Source organism: Ciconia boyciana, chromosome 4 (genome assembly GCF_034638445.1).
Source record: "Ciconia boyciana chromosome 4, ASM3463844v1, whole genome shotgun sequence".
NCBI lineage: Eukaryota > Metazoa > Chordata > Aves > Ciconiiformes > Ciconiidae > Ciconia > Ciconia boyciana.
The window spans coordinates 53,637,407-53,654,154 of NC_132937.1; the positions used below are offsets into that span (position 1 = coordinate 53,637,407).

Consider the following 16,748-nt stretch of genomic DNA (forward strand, 5'->3'; position numbering starts at 1 on the left):
TAACTACTGTCAAACAGCTGTTGTGCAACATCATATAGACTGAGTAATAAGCTTTGGCTGTTTAGTGCTTCCCTGGCTGCCTTCTTGACACATCTAAGTGATTGTGATTGCTGTGAATCATGAAAGAGGCTCACAGCAATGGCAGAGAGCAAAATTCCTGGAAGTAGCTAAGGGTGTGATTTCAGGCACCTCAGGCTGATGTAAGTTTGCAGTGCTGCAGGAAAGAGCAGTTTCCATACTCCAGCTACACATCCCTTCATCTGCTTGTGGCATGTGCAAGTAGGATCAGAAAATTAAAATTGTAATAGGCAGGAGGAAAATTTACTTTCTTGCATATCAAATGAGATCATGTTAGTCATTCCACAGTTGGGCAATGGTAGCAGATGGAGTAAGAGGAAAGGAGGACTGACTCTTTTCAGCTCTCACCTGATCTTAGATTATTTTATGCCGGTTATGAAAGGGCTCCCTGTAGTGAGAAGAATTGCATGGATAACTACTTCTTTTTTCAATAAAATAAAAAATTTCCTCTTTAAAATTCTTCCTACAACTATATTACTACTTACCTGGGGCACCAAAAAAGCTAATTTCCAGTATTTCCTGTTTGCTTTCTCATTTTCATAAAAAATAGAAACATTACATTGGGAAGACAGAGGAAATTTAATGAAAAAAAATTATTTAACAGCAATATTTAACAGAAGATTTTCTTTCAAAGTTTACCTGGGTTTGGTAGGGAGAAGAGGGTTTGGCATGTAGCACACATTCCTTGATAAGTAAGTTGTGCCCTGAAAACATCAATATGCTTGGATAACATAGTACTGCAGTGATAGAGATCAGTTGGCTGCATGGTGTTTTGAAGGATCAATAAATTAAGTATGCAGCATTGTCTAACTTCGCTAAACAGTTAATTAACTAATGCTGGAAGGAAAAAGGAAAGGGGAAAGGAAGGGGGAGGGAAGGGAAGGGAAGGGAAGGGAAGGGAAGGGAAGGGAAGGGAAGGGAAGGGAAGGGAAGGGAAGGGAAGGGAAGGGAAGGGAAGGGAAGGGAAGGGAAGGGAAGGGAAGGGAAAATTATATTAAAGACAAAGCTGAATTGATTGAAGGAGATGTTGGGCTGAGGTTAATGCGAATGAAAAAGACAGCTTTGTAGACTTCCCAATGATGAAAAAAACTGAAGGACAGCTGAAAATAACATGATGAAGGCTCAAAGACTTTCCATGCAGATGTACATGACCATAATTTTGAGAAAAAGAGGTGCAGGATGAACAAGATTGAAAGTACAAAGAATGAGCAATTGAACCCACTGCTGAAGTTTCTTTTGAACTCTTTTGGCAGTATTCTTATGATTCACCATGGCTCTGTGAACACTTAATATTAAGCTGAATCATTACTGACACCATGAAAGTCAATGTAAAGGACAGGGAGTGCAACTGGGAAAAGAATCAAGCATTCAGGTCACTTCTGTGTAGCATGTTGTACATCTCTGCCTGTCCTCACTCAGGTTGAAAAATAACTTACAGAAGAAAGCATGTGGCACTAGCACAAAAAAGCAACAGAAATGAAAGGGCTCAGGATGGGATTTTGAGATGACTGAGCACAAACTTATGTCTGCTCCCATGGAAGTTACGGGAATCAACTTTAAAAGAGGAAAAGTGGAATGAGACCACTGGTGGATGTATTCTAAGATTTCCTACTAAATCAGGATTCTCATGTAATCATTATTAAATGATTAGATGAATCATTGAAGAATGAATTTTTCATGCTTACCTTTCTTTATTATTTATTTCTTGCCCTTCTCTTACTGTCCTTTCATCTCTTTCATTCTTTCCTGTACCTTTTGCTTTCTACTCTTACCTGCCTGTCCAGAATATAGCCACTTCATTTTTTTATATTCCCTCTTACATTTTTTTCTTTTATTTCTGAAAATACTCCCATTTGTTCCTGTTTTAATTCAGCTTGCTGCCTCCATTCCCCTCACTGATTTTGTTTGTGCCTTAGTTTCTTTTGTGCTTCTGTATTTTCCCATTGCCACCATTATTTCGTTGCCATTTTTAAAGGCCAGACACTTCATTAAAATGCAGTTTCTTATACTGAACAGTCAGCCAGTCTGCTGACTGTAGTTTTGTAGTGGGTAGAAACAGAAGGCATCAAGAAATTCAGATGCTGAAAAGCATGATCTGGTGACACTCAAGGGTAGTGAGAAAGCTTACAAAAACATAATTCCTACATGTTAAAAATATGTTATCCTTTCGTAGCTGCTTCTCAGGCAAAATAAGAACTATGACACTTGCGCAAGTTTCCTGTGTCTGTTTCTGTGTGTCTGTGCATACGTTTGTATGCCACAAACTGAAACATGTTCAGTAACAAGAACCATCTCTTGATATGCACTTTCAACAGTAAATTAAGAGCAAAACACTTGTTGACTCCAGTCTGCTAAGGTTTTGTTTTGTTGCAGAAATGTAAGGGTGAGTTTTGACCAATGAAATCAGCACACAACAGTGTGAGCTACTAATGTTTTGTAAACAGAAATACTAACTCAGACAAGCAACTAACAAAGTCAAGCCTTTGCAAGGAGGAATGTAGAGGCATTCATAGCTGCCCTCCTGTAGCACACAGAGTAACACAGGCAGAAGCACCCACTGAGTCAGCTTTGCTGGCAATAGGATTTAGCTGGCAAAATTTGAAGTCAAGTGCCATTAGTTCACTGTCTGGAGGCCATTCACGGTCTGCAGTTACAAAAATTCACTAAAGCACATCATCAAACTAATTAGTTCTTTTATGTTTGCTTTGTTTTCATCAATTATGATAATTGCGTACTTTCTTCTGATCCGCAGTTGTGTATCTGAAATAAAATACAAGCTAAAGTACAGTTGAAAACTGTATTGAAGTAGGAGTTTCCCCAAATCCCCATAAAAAGCAAAAAGTGTTTCAAATGTTGTTGGACATCATGTTTGGGGACATAGGTTTTATTTAATATTCTACAACAGAAAAACTTGCAAACATTTAAAAAATGTGGGGCACCACAGTTTAATCTGGAATGTATGTAGTCTGGACTTTTCCTTGAGAGGAAGGCTGGATCAATCTGCTATCCATCTGGTACCTGAGGATTTTAAGATTAAGAATTTGGGGATAGCTTAAAGATTTTTCTACCTGAGTTGTAGCACATCAAACATGATATCTTGGGAGTGTTCCTGGGCTTTCTTCTGTCCAAGTCATTTCAAAGGAAGCTTTGACTTAAAGTTCAGGACAGAGCCTCCTCTCTGGCCTACCAGCAGAAGAAAAAAGTCAGTGACCAACAACATTTAATTCCTTTGCTCTAAAAATAATTTATGAAAAACAGGGCTTAGTCCTAAACTTATATAATGCCCTTAAAATACACCATAGGTATCTCAGCTAAATTTAAAGAGTGCATTCCTGTCTGTGTAGTCAAACTATTGCACGTTTGTAACCTCTACCAATTGCCTGCTTCAGCTTCCAGAGCTAAACTCAGCATGATCAACACTATGTCAAAAATTCGAGGCCAGGAAAAGGGACCAGGTTACCCTCAGGCTGAAGCCTTGCTGGCAGATGCGATGCTGAAATTTGGCCGAGAACTTGGAGAAGAATGCAACTTTGGTAACTCGATTACTTGTCTTTCCGTTATAATGCAATAAAAATGGTAGTAAAATTCAATATAACTTTCATTATTCAAGTGTTGTGCTCTTATAAAGGAAGAACTTCTGCAAGAAGCATCAGAGTTCTGCTTCATCAGACTTCTTTAAGGTCGGCCTAGGCCTGTTGAGTGTATTTTGCGGTTTTGGACTAGAGATTTTTTTCTTGTGCATGAAAGTCATATTGTTTCCATTTGGACCCATATCCACATAGGCTTGAGACTGTCTGTCATAGATTACATTACTAGGGATGTGTTGGGAGGAAAGATGTACATGTTCAGAAATCGTATTATTGTCTATGCATGTGTACAATAAAACCCTTTTGTCCTCAGAATCCTTATAATAAATGTTACTGTCTTCATTACAGGTGAGGAATAAAGGCTAATAGATTTTTAATAGACTTTGCCCTTGTTTTCTGACCAAATTCCACATTTTAAGGCACTCCTGTCTTATCTGTCAACTGCTCCTCCCTCCAAGCCCCAAATGAGTTTACGGCTGCCTGAGTTGGAAATGTTAAACTGAGACTTAACATTGTGTTCTTCAACAGTAGAGGTCTAACTAAAAGAGATGACATTCACAACAGGATCCTTTGTCTTTCTGTCCTACTTGTGTGGACTTCTCTGTGGCCATTTTTATATGGCAACACACAGGACCCTCAAATAGGAATGTGAAAATTCTATTTCCAATTTGAATCTTCATAAAATGTTGTTCCTGGCAGAAAGACATCTGCAATGGAAAAGGTACTTTCTTGTTTGTTTTATATAATTTACTAGTTAGCTTGGCAGATGTAGGTTGATTTCTGCTAAAGACTACTGAATTATTTTTTTAATTGGTTGCTTCTCATTTGCTAAATTTCAAACACATTTTTAAAGAGAAAATGAAGAACTAATAGAATTTTTGTGCAAATTGCTGTATATTCCCTGATGATTGCAGTAGCACGCAGCAGAATAGATATGGCAATAATTTTCACATTCTTAACTAATAGCAGCTATTATGGCTGTTTGTCACTCTTCATCCGGGTCTGGCAGGCTCTCTAGTTCTGCAGTGCATTGCTGGCATCCCCTGCTTGGGAGACAAAGCTCCTTTGGATTTCTCACATTTTTAGGTTTTCAGACCCTTTGTATTCTTTGAAAGTGGATTTTTTTCCACCAACCTACACCTCAAACCAGGAGGGTATTTTTGAGCTTCTTGCTTTTGTTTTTATGGAGAGGAGGTAAACCAGAGTGGTAATTTTTGTGGTCAAGTTAATCTTGGAGGAAATCTCAGAAGGCAGCTAATTCTTATTGAAGTTTATGAACTTGAGTAGTTGTATGAAGTCAATAATATAATCAAAAAAAGCTTTCATAAAAAAAAAATTTGTGAAACTGTTATGAATTTTTACATTTGATACTGTCACCAGTCTCACCGATACAAACAGGCAGACCTAGACTTGCATTAGAGCTATTTTTGTATGCAATCTAGTGCCTGGTGCTGGCAACACTGGAGCAAATACAGATAATTCTTTTCTAGCATGTTTGTTTCACCAGAGTGAGGAACGAACAGGCCACGAGGGGTGTGGAGGAGGCTGTCTTGACGCAGAATGGATCCTCAAGTTCAGCTGCGTTACAAGGCATAAACTCTGGGGGCTGCAGAAGTGTAAAATCCATGTTGCCCTTTCATACAGTGCGTCATACTCTTGTTTCTTTCCTAAACTTGAGACTTAAAAAGGATGTTAACTGAAATTTCCATGACTCAGTTTCATTCTGCAGTGATTTGGAACTAAGTTATTTTGAGATAAACTGGACACCTTTTCTTCCAGGACCAGCACTTGCAGATGTGGGAGAAGCTATGAAGGAGCTTTCTGAGGTCAAGGACTCTTTAGACATGGAAGTGAAACAAAACTTCATTGACCCACTTCAGAATCTCCATGACAAAGATCTGAGAGAAATACAGGTATTGCCCTCAATGCGGCATTTTAATAACGCCAAATGTGCAGGCTGTGTATATATGTTAGTTGTGTAGTTTAAAATGGGCTTTCAGATTCGCAGATGATCTGATTGTAGTCTCTTTTGGCTTGAGTTTTACTTTTCAGTTCTGTCTCTCATTGATGGTTTAGATAGGGAAAGATCAGAATTCTAACATTTTTTGATGATAGCATCGTCAAGCTTATGCAGGCATGAACACAGTACTCTAATCCTACCGTTTGAAAGCTCATTTCACTAAATAGATGAACAGATGTTTACATTCAATTTTCTAGTGTATTGCATGGGAGGGCCTTTCAATAGTTGCCTCTAGACTGGCAGTACTCTTTTGTCTGTGTGAAGACTGTGTCTGAAACATTCCCAGGAATTTTGAACACAAACACTGTTTGCTTGGGTGAATTATGTAATTAGTAATCCAAGAACCAGACAGGATTTACAGAGAAAAATCTGTTTGCACACATCCTTCTGCAGACACAACCTAATTTTATAATTGTGGAAGTAAAAGCGCCTCCCAAATCAGCAAATGCTTATCTGTATAAGTAACTGTTCTTCTGAGCTCAGTAAGGCTTTCACAGTGTTAAATATATGTGGAAGAAAGATGTCTTAGACAGTTTGATATAATTTACAAAATTGACAAAGTTACAAATGTCATAATAGATGACAAATTGATTTTTCTGAGGGAAAGTAAACACCTAAAGTATTCATGCTCATGCTGATAGCATTAACTTTCGGCCAGCTTGATGTGGCAGCTGCTAAACAGATTGACGTGAATGTTAGATCAGTTAACAAACTAGAAAATCTTTAATAAAAGATAACATTAAGATCCTTTGGTGGTCTGATGGAAATGATGAAAATATTTTCTGTGTTGCTTTGTTTATGAGAACTGTCACACAGGCAAAAATGTACTAACTTGTGCTTTTAATAGAGTTTTCTCTTAAACATCTAGGGAAAAACATAGTGTTCAGGTAATTCTGCATCAGAGCTAAAAAGCCAGAAACTCATGTATCTTTTATACATGTGGCAATTGCAATTACCCATTCTGTGTGGCCTTTTTTTAATGTTGAAAGTCTGTCATTCAGACAGCAGCACACCGTGGCTTCTTAAATGATATGTAAAACCACCTACTTCATTGTTCTGTATTTCTGCCCTCTGGGGAAGGGTTGATATAGAGCAAACAGCACATACTTGCAAATGCACATGGACTACCTGATTACAATGCAGTATAAGGAGAGTAGAGGAACATCCTTTATTCTGTGCTTGTGTTTGCGGTTTTGTTTTTTAGCATCACCTGAAGAAAATGGAGGGTCGACGCCTGGATTTTGATTACAAAAAGAAAAGACAGGGCAAGCTCCCTGATGAAGAACTTCGCCAAGCTCTTGAGAAGTTTGACGAATCAAAAGAAATTGCTGAGTCAAGCATGTTTAACCTTCTGGAGATGGATGTGAGATATCCCTTGTTAATCTTTGAGCTGAATCTTAAAAAGAGAAAGATACTGGTTTGGCAGTGAAGGCGGTCTAAAGCAGTCTAAAAGTGGAAAGCCTTATTAAATCCATGATGCCACAGATTTCTGTCACTGTACAATGGGGAAGCACTTGCCTCCTTGGTGGACTCAGTGAGAGGCTCAGAAGCTATAGTAATGTACAGCATGCACATGTAGGACTCATTTTATAGGTACTTTATAGGTAACTGAGCTAAAGAACATAAATCCTCTGTAGCATCGTTGTGCTTCTTAACTGCATAGTGTTACTTACAAAACCAAAATATCTTCCTTCTTAGAATTATGTAAATGTAAGTCATGAGTTTTACTTAGCTGTGGTTTAAGGGTTTGAGCCAAGGCTTTTGCTCAAGTGCGTGGGCTGCTGAGAGGATTGGTAAAGATCAGAGATGATGAACTCACAACCCCATGGTCTCTGCTGTAATCAGAAGCAATAGTGAATAGGAAAGCCAAAGTTAATGTGACTGCTCAAATCTGACTCTGAGGCATATTTTTTGCTTACAGACTGGTTTAGGATTGAGCATTTATTAGGTTTTTTTAATCTTCAATTTATAATGTTGAAACTGTAAAATCAAGCAAGAAGAAAAAATTATCTCTTTTGGAGGAAGAAAACATTTCAGCTGAAGTCTGTCTTACTGAATATGTGGTCAAAGGAAACTCAGTTTAAATATTTTTATTGAAGTAAATGATGGGATTTATTTAAAGTTTAAATACATACATAATTTAATTCTTCATTTTGTTACCAGATTGCTGTTGAGGGGCCATAAGAAACCTGTAAATATTTGCATGTTAGAAATTAAATATAGCTGTGCTGAAATGAAAGAAGTATAACAAGTTTGTAGTTTTAATCCTTGTAGTAACATCCAACCCCATATGGCCAGATACTGCTGGGCTGTATTACACCATTGTGGCATTGTTTATCATGGAAACTGCTAGCAATTGCATTGCCCACACAAGAGTTTTGGATGGTTTTTTCCCTCATGAAGTAGAATGCTGTCTGCCTTCATGACAAATATTCTGCATCCAAGAGTATGTAGTATCTTCCTGTTTTGGTCTGCTTCATAGGCCAGAATACAACAGAAGCATGACTATAGTCCCTATGGTTTTGTGCCCCTCAAAGGCAGGGAGGGAGAAGGTGTATTATGCTCTCATTACAGTCTCATTTTTACTTCCATAGTGTTTGCTGAATGAGGTAGTTCTGTAAGCTGCTGCCCATGCAAATCAGCCATGGAGATGATCAGCGGAGTAGAGTTGCAGTTACCATTCCAGATCAGGTCATAACCAGACATGGTAATGAATAAAGACTGATATGTAACTGTTTATGGACTACAAAGATGAATCAAGTTTTTAGAGAGAGAAGTAAAACTGCCTTTGCAGTATCAGTGTGACAGTGGTCTTTACTTGCTGTCTGAGCTGTTAGTACTCGCCTAAGATCTCATGTTTTAATGTCAATCCTCAGATTGAGCAAGTGAGCCAGCTTTCTGCTCTTGTACAAGCCCAGCTGGAGTACCACAAGCAGGCCACACAGATCCTACAGCGAGTTACTTCTAAGCTGGAAGACAGGTAATGCACTTTTTCTAAGTTTGATGAATTATTTTTTTGTTTTACAGAGGCAGAAAACCTATGAGTAGAAGGCAATGCTGTTATCTTTTCCAAGTTGGTAATTGTATGTTTATGAAAACAAGGGCTATTTCATTAGGCAACTGCAAGCTGAGGTTTATATATTTTGGAGATGCATATACTTCTGAGTATGACTGAATGAGGACTGAGTTCAGGAAAGCATCTCAGCTCAGTAAAGCTGTTAAATGTGATTTAACTGAAAGCAAGTGTTTATAAATATTGGAATTCAGTGGGACTTACAGCTTTGGATTCCTTACAATTCCTGCATGTATTCACAAAGTAGTCTTTCTGAGAGAAGATGTTAATGATTGCTATTGAAAAAGAGTATCTTGTTACATTCGCATCTACCTGATGATCTTCCTGAGCCAGGTAGTGACACCTCCATCATTTGCCACCTTATTAAATACTCCTTTTTTCCAGCTTTATTATCAGTTCAAACTTGATACAAGGCTTAACTGAGTTTACCTCTTCCATCCCTTTTTCTGCAACTGCAAATGCTATCTCAGAATTGATACAATATGTTTTTAATAGAATTTTAGAATTTTTAATTTAGAATTTTTGTAACACAAAACAGATTGTACCCCCTTGAAGTGAGGAAAATAATTTTTGTAAAAGTTTATCAGCTTCTCACACACACGTCCTTCTTCAAGGAAACTTAACACACAGGAAAGATTTCTTTAGTCCACATGGTTCTGGAAGACTCTTCCTAAAAGCTGGACATAATTCCTAAGAGCAGCTAATGTTCATATACTGTGTAAAGGCAGCTTTTTAATCGCACATGATTCTTTGCTGTTTTCTGATGTCATTAGTGTAGATACAGTTTCTGGTACTAGTGGGTCTGTCAGTGTTTATTTTCTCAGAGCACACAGTCTGTAAGACTCATCCAGCTCTAAGTCTTAAAATTTCTTTGCGATTAGGAGCAGCACTTGTTTTGGTAGGTAGGCTGCCCAGCAGGCTGTTTCTGGATACAGTTTGCAGTACTGTCTAAACAGCTAACAGAATGATTTTTAGCACTTCCAAATAAATACTGCAATTCACTTACTTTACAGAAGCATTAAAAAATCCTGTAGTCCATAATGTATGTAGTCCATACATTTCTGTAGTCCATAAATTACTCCATAAAGTGAACATACTTCTCTCTGCAACAGATTTATCTTCCTGTATCAATTCAGATAATCCTTTGCCCTTGTGAAACTTCTGCTAAACAGTCAGTATCTTTGCTTTACGTTTCAGCTCCGAATGATTTTAGCTTTTCAAGAACTTTGCATCAGACTGCTATTACAGATCAGTTGAAGTAAATCTTTTGCATAAACTTACTGTGCATCCCTAATTGTAAAGAGTCTGCTGGTTAAATCATCCTTTGTCCACACCACTAGACACAAATTAGAGCACTGTGATATGGTCATGCCAGGGATTAAGCAGGGAAGTAGAGCTGTTACTGTTTGAACTACTTGTCTTTTCCTGCTGGTGATATGCAGGTGGCAAAGAATGCATGGCCCTGGGTTTTGGGGTTGTTTTTTTGATCATATGGACCACAAAATAAATAATGCTTTACTTCTAAGCTGAGCAAATTTGTTACTGTTCACTCTCAGTGATGTCTACAGCACATACTGCCTGTTTTCTAGATACTTTAAAAAGATGTGAATGGAACTTGTTCATGCTGTTGTTTGGCATGGGCAATATCTTCTAACTGCTAAGACTGTCCTGTTTAAAATATTGCACAAATAATTTTAAAAAAAACTAAGTTAGATTGCAAAAACCATGAAAAATTTTAAAATGCACTGGAGTCTTCTATTTTTTCTGGGCCATTTAGATTAAGCTTCAAAACTTTCTTTAGGAACTGCAAGTGCAAGAATTTTCATTTTTCTTCTACACATTAAGGGAAGGTATAAAATTCCTTAAAATACCTTAATTCCAGGAACTGAGACTTTAGAAACTTGGCTAAAACTGGGAGACTTGCAATAAAATTAATAAAATCTGGAAGGTCAGCAAAGACTTTTCCTTTTAAACTCTCTTTTTCATCAAGCAAAAGGAGGCTGCACTTTTCAAGACAGAGTATCGTGACAGAGCAGCTGGAAGCAGGAATGGTTTCCTTGGAGATGTTTCTTTTCTTAAGAAACGTGGCTCACGCTGAGCTTTTGGGTAATTTTTAGCAAGTCACTAGAACTGTTGCCTTCTAGTTCATAATCTGTAAAAAATGGTGTTTGTTTCACAAAGTATTAAGTGTAAGAGAACTTGTTTTAAGTATTTCTTTCTTCAAAACTTTACTGTTTTGAAACAATAACTTCTGTTAATGAGTGAAACACAGCAAGGCCTTTTTATTTAAGTTTATTTTGACAACTTCATTAATTTATGTTTTTAATATGCTTATGTTTTTGTTTATGAAGAAGAAAAGCAGCCTCTGGGGACTGACTGATATTGATAATATTTCGGATGATGAGGAAACCCTTGTTATCATGACCAAAACTGGTTAAGTTAGAAGCAGATCTTTTCCATAGATAAATCAAAATGTGCTACCAACAGCAAGTCTGGGGCAGATCTAGAGAAGGTTAAAGAAACCAACTTGTCCTTTAAATACAGACGTCTTGACTCAAGTATTCTTCCATATGTAGTATTAGAAACATATGTGGCAGTTGTTCTGCATAAGCTGCTCTGATTCTGTCATTATCCCTTCCCTGGCTTTTACCCTGGAATCTGAAAATGTACCCTTTCCTAGAAATTCTAGATTTCTCAATTAGAATAAGTTTAAATGAATGATGCATTATACTTTTATTTTGAGAGTCAGGAAAACTGGAGTTGTGTGCCTTTGTGAAACAAGTATTCCAAATTACAAATTAACTAAGTCTTCAACTGAAGCCAGTACATTCCCACACAGTCTCCTCACAAAATGACAAGAGTTGGCATCAACCAACTGAATAGTTAAGGCTTGCCAGGGATAGAAGCAAAAATCATGCTAAAAATGGGGGCAGAGATGTTTGTACAGCCCTTCTGTAAGCAGTGGTAATCACAGAACAAGTTTTTCTCCATTAGAAGCTCTTTGTTATTGTTAGACAAAAGGAAGCCAGATAAATTGTGAGGTTCCTAGACGGAAATAAAAATTAACAACCTCATGGCATAGTCATATCAGGTGGTTTTTGGTAGCTTAAACTGATGTTGTAAACAAAAAATTACTCCAAATGCCAAAACTTGTTTAATCTGGATGATTGGTGGATGGGAACTTCAGCCATGGAAATAAAGATGTTTGGTGCATCTAATCTGTAAACATGAAACTAACTCTTAACATTTAATTTCATGTTTTGGCAGAATAAAAGAGGCATCATCTCAGCCCAGGAGAGAATACCAGCCCAAACCCCGTATGAGCCTGGATTTCACAACTGGTGACAATACTCAGCACAATGGAGGAATATCCCATGCCACCACACCCAAACCGTCAGGTAATGGCAGCAGCAATGTGAGGAGAAAAGCCAGCTGTCTGAAGTTTTGCTACAATGCAGACGTTCCATGCTTTCTTCTAGAGATTAGTTCTTCCATAGTGAGGGAAAATGAGAATGAGGATAGTAGAGAAGAGAGCTGTTTGAACTGTTGTTTCTTTGTAAAGTGTTCACATCCCCAGGCAGGAGAACAGGGATGGATCATCCACTGCTTTAAATATGTCTTTGGGTCAAAAATTTCCTTAGTCCTAGAAGCTCAAAGAGATGCTGCCATACTAAATTTGCATTTAAATATATATCTTTATAAAATAGGCATTTAGAAAACCAAAAGAACAACTGGAAGTTTTCCATTAAAATGCAGAACCCTGAACCTCCCCAAAACCTCCATAACCTTATCCTGCCTTTTAAAACCAGGTATTACAATGCAAAGAGCCTGAAAGAAAAACAAAGCCATCTGAGTTATTTTCTTTGTCCGATTGGGAGTGGCACAAGCAAGATTAAGCATTTATATAACTGTGCATAATTATTATCTTAAAGAAGTGTTTATTTCATATCAGCACATACTAAGAAAGCCTTGTTATTTGTTTCTCACAGTAACGATCTGTTATCCCATCTTATGGTGAGGGCTGTCCTCTGTCCAGACCCTGACTTCAGTTATTCCAGTTTACCTCAGTGACAATTGCTAGCACACTCCACCTTGCAAGACTGGATTTTTTTCACTAGATCTTTAATCAGGATTTCCTTCCTTCCCATCACATCCTGATGTAAATGTCTGATGTTCTCCCACATACAGGCAGCAACAGTGTCTCCATTTGGCACCTGCAACTGGAAATTGTCTTGCATAATCTCGCAAACGCCTAGTAATCTCACTGTGGTAGTGACGAGGGGGATTCAATGGAGATTCCTTGTGTATAAACGTGGCTTGAGTCTTGCATGCTAAAGATCTCTTCATGCCACCAGTAATTTTCTTCTTCACTTCTTTTATATAGTGTCATGAACACTTGTCTGTGCTAAGGCAGTGCAGACTGATGTTCCTGTGTCTCTTCAGCATTCGTGTTTTCTTCTTCGGAGAGCAGTATTTAGCATTTTCTTCAATAGGGGTTCTTTCTTTTGAAGGGTTTATTGGTTTCAGAGATACGCCTTCTTCTTTGAAAATTCTTTAATGTATGTTTGGGTTGGTTCATTCAAACCTCCGATCTTCTATGGTCATTACAGTTTATTTGCTAAGTCTTCTGAATTTCAGCTGGTAGCAATGAGGATACCAAACACACGTTGTAAGGCTGCTTGATGCCAGCAAAATAGTCTTCATGACAAATAATGCAAAATACACTGTGAACAATATGTAAAGAAATGAAAGAAGTTTTCGCTACAGAATTTAATAAATTAAATCAGGTATTTGAAAAACTTACTCTATTGACATCTATACAAATGGAATATTTTTGTCCTAAAATAGCTCAAGCATGGGCCTTCTAGCCATGAAATGGTTGAAACGGTTGAAATGAATATGCAAAAAGTTTGAATCTGAAACTTATTCATCCTGAAGTCAGTATACATGAAAAAGCTGAAATATGTATTCTTAGAAGTGCCATTATGGTGGAGTGGCATGTGTTGGTTCATTCTGACCACTGGAAGTGCATGAACTTTTACTATGGAAAGTCAGGTAGGGATATGAGATTCCTTACAATTTAGTGCTGCTAAATCCTAAATACTTTGACCAGTAACAATTTTGCTTTTGGTAGGCTTGAAGCTATAGAGACTTAGGGGCCAGGGGGGGAATACGGGGAATGGGAGGTATATTTGTTAATTTCATACACTGTATGAAAATCTAATCTCAGTAATGACTTATAATAATATCCATTAGCCATCCTAAATGGTTTATGGTCAGATTTTCATGAACTAGCATATTAGAAAGCTTTCAACTGCAAACTTGTTCTGAGTCTATCCTGGTGGCCCTGCAATCAAGTGTTTTGTGGGAACAGAGAGAAAAGGTCTTTGGAAACCTCATATTAAAACTCAGAGGATAGCTGTACCAGTGAAGTTTCCAAATAAAGGACAAAGACACACTTATATCTTCACTGTTGTTTTAAGCTACCCCTTACACTACTTACCTGAGGTAAATAGACAAAGACTCTGTGCCAGTAAAGCTGGACATACGTTAGGGCTTTTGCTTCATTTTTTGTGTTTTGTAAATAGGTAAAGATTAGATTCCAAACTGATCATGGCCATGCTTTTAGGTGTGTTCTTGACTGCAGCATGGTTCTTTTAGGATTCTCAGACATTTACTAGCAGTCACATACGAAAACTGAAGGCTGCCAAAAGCTGATAGCCATCTTCTAATGAAGTTTAGCAGTCCAAATGTAGATATTATCAAAGAACTGTCATCAGCATATCAGTGATACCAGAAACAGCAAGATCTGTAGTAGGTACAGTGGTAAAAAGGATACTGTAATTGTTGAGATTTTTAAGCACAGTGTTTCTTTGTGTTTCTTCTCCATAGGTGTTCACATGGATCAGCCATGCTGCCGAGCGCTGTATGACTTTGAACCAGAAAATGAAGGGGAGCTGGGATTTAAAGAGGGTGATATCATTACCCTCACTAACCAGATTGATGAAAACTGGTATGAGGGGATGCTTCATGGCCGATCAGGTTTCTTCCCCATCAACTATGTTGATATTCTAGTTCCATTACCCAATTAGAATGGCTGATCCACCACTTCTGACCCAGATAGTTGTGTCAGTACCACTGCTTTCAACATGCTGCTTCTTACACCTACAAGTGCAAACTGCAGTGGTTAGAGTCATCGATTCCCACTCAGCATCTTTGGTTTACGTGTTGTCATACTACGATGTGGTGATGCGTGATATCTTCTGAGCCAGCATAGTGTGGGTTAGTTTATTGGCCATGCTGGCCTGGTGGTAACCAGAGCCATTACTGAGATGAAGCTGGGAAGATGATGGCAAGCAAAGCAGGTCCTCATAGTGAAGTAGCAGGAAGTGAAGGTGGTATTGGGAAGGAAGATAATGCCTATCACCACTGGATTACTTTTCAGTCTTAGTTCTCTATAAAAAGAGGGAAAAGTTCTTGCCATTCCATCTTTCCCTTCCTAATGATACCATGCACACAGGTCTAACATTGACTAACCAGAATTGTATCTTCCAACCAAACTGGCTTGCTGTTCTCACAGAGAAAGTGTAAATGTAGACCCTCTGGTTTCTTAGAAAGTGAACCACTGTACTGTGTGTCCTGCTGCTCTCTGCTCATTTTTATGTTCTTAATTATTGTTAAAAGGCCTATTTCCATCCAGAGGTAAACTGCAAACCATAAAATGGGGATTCCTATAGTAAAAACCTTGGACCACAAACCACCTGAATTTGCCCTTCAGGAACTTTAAGCATGCTTACCAAAATGCCAGTAAGAGGGCAAGATGGGGAATAAAACTGGCATTTGTTAACTGTTTATTGTCAAGTCTTGGCAGAAAATCATGCTGCTTAAGCACCAGATATCCTTTGTAAACTCATGCACTGAGGAATACAATAACCAACCAAACATGACCCTCACTTCATTTGTTTCTGTCTACCATGTGTTCTTTGAACATCATTTGTGCGTATTCTGCCCTCAATGAGGACTAAATAAAACTTATCTTTTTGTGTTGAGCAATTAAAGACATGTGGCTGTATATGCAAAAACATTTCCCATATGTTTAGTTGGTTCTCTTGTGTTCCTCCTTCCTGCACTTTGTGTGTACAGTGCTGTGCCTAGCTTCTTGGCATTCTTTGGGTAACAGTTGCAAAACTTCTGTTAGTTCGGTTATCCAGAGTTCTATTTATCTAAATTGTACAGACTGTTTCAGACGTTTACTGTGCTGCTTCGAATGTGCCACTTCAGTACTGGATGATGTGAAATGAAGACAATTCCCTACTGCTTAACATATAAACTATATCATGGAAAGTATTGATATTTCAAATAAATGCTGAGAGAATAACTAGAATAATGTTGTGGATTATTACTTTGTTGCTTTCAAATCTGTTGTGCTAGATTCAGCTAACCAGAATTTTATTTCAGAGAGCATATTCCTCATTTCCAGCAAATATGAAAAATACTTTTTTTGTCGTTATCATATTGCTTCAGTCAATTAAAACTCATACATGTAAATAGGATAAACTGTACACTGAGCACATTAAATTAATGTCATGATGACCAGCATGCAATCTTGTGGATACAGGTTGTTTCTCATTAAAGAATGCTGGTGTTCATAAACCCCCTGGCAAAGCTTAAAGACATGGTAACTCTTTTTTTTTTTTTTTTTCCTGTCATATGACACATCATTTAATTTTATTTTATATTATTTGTTGTACACATATTGTGGTGGGTTAGCCCTGGCAAAGAGCCAAGCACCCACCCAGCTGCTCACTCACTGTTCTTCCTCAGTGGGAGAGTAAGAAAGCTCATGGGTTGAGATAAAGACAGGAAGTTTGCTTACCGGTCACTGTCACAAGCAAAACATACTTGACTTGGAGAAAACTAATTTATTACCAATTAAAGTAGATTTGTATAGTGAGAAACAAAAAAGACAAACATTAAAATAGCACCTTTC

At 37.8% G+C, this 16,748-nt stretch overlaps 1 protein-coding gene across 1 annotated transcript in view; it reads left to right on the top strand.

Annotated features, from left to right (window-relative positions):
- The window catches only part of SH3GL2 (SH3 domain containing GRB2 like 2, endophilin A1), a 99,927-nt gene extending 83,788 nt beyond the window's left edge, over positions 1-16,139 (top strand). Inside the window, exons 4-9 of the mRNA XM_072860395.1 lie at positions 3,468-3,611; positions 5,445-5,578; positions 6,890-7,048; positions 8,562-8,665; positions 12,026-12,156; positions 14,651-16,139. Coding sequence (XP_072716496.1) covers positions 3,468-3,611; positions 5,445-5,578; positions 6,890-7,048; positions 8,562-8,665; positions 12,026-12,156; positions 14,651-14,850 — 872 coding nt within the window. The 3' untranslated portion in view covers positions 14,851-16,139. The remainder of the gene's footprint in view (positions 1-3,467; positions 3,612-5,444; positions 5,579-6,889; positions 7,049-8,561; positions 8,666-12,025; positions 12,157-14,650) is intronic.
- Positions 16,140-16,748: the final 609 nt, after the last annotated feature.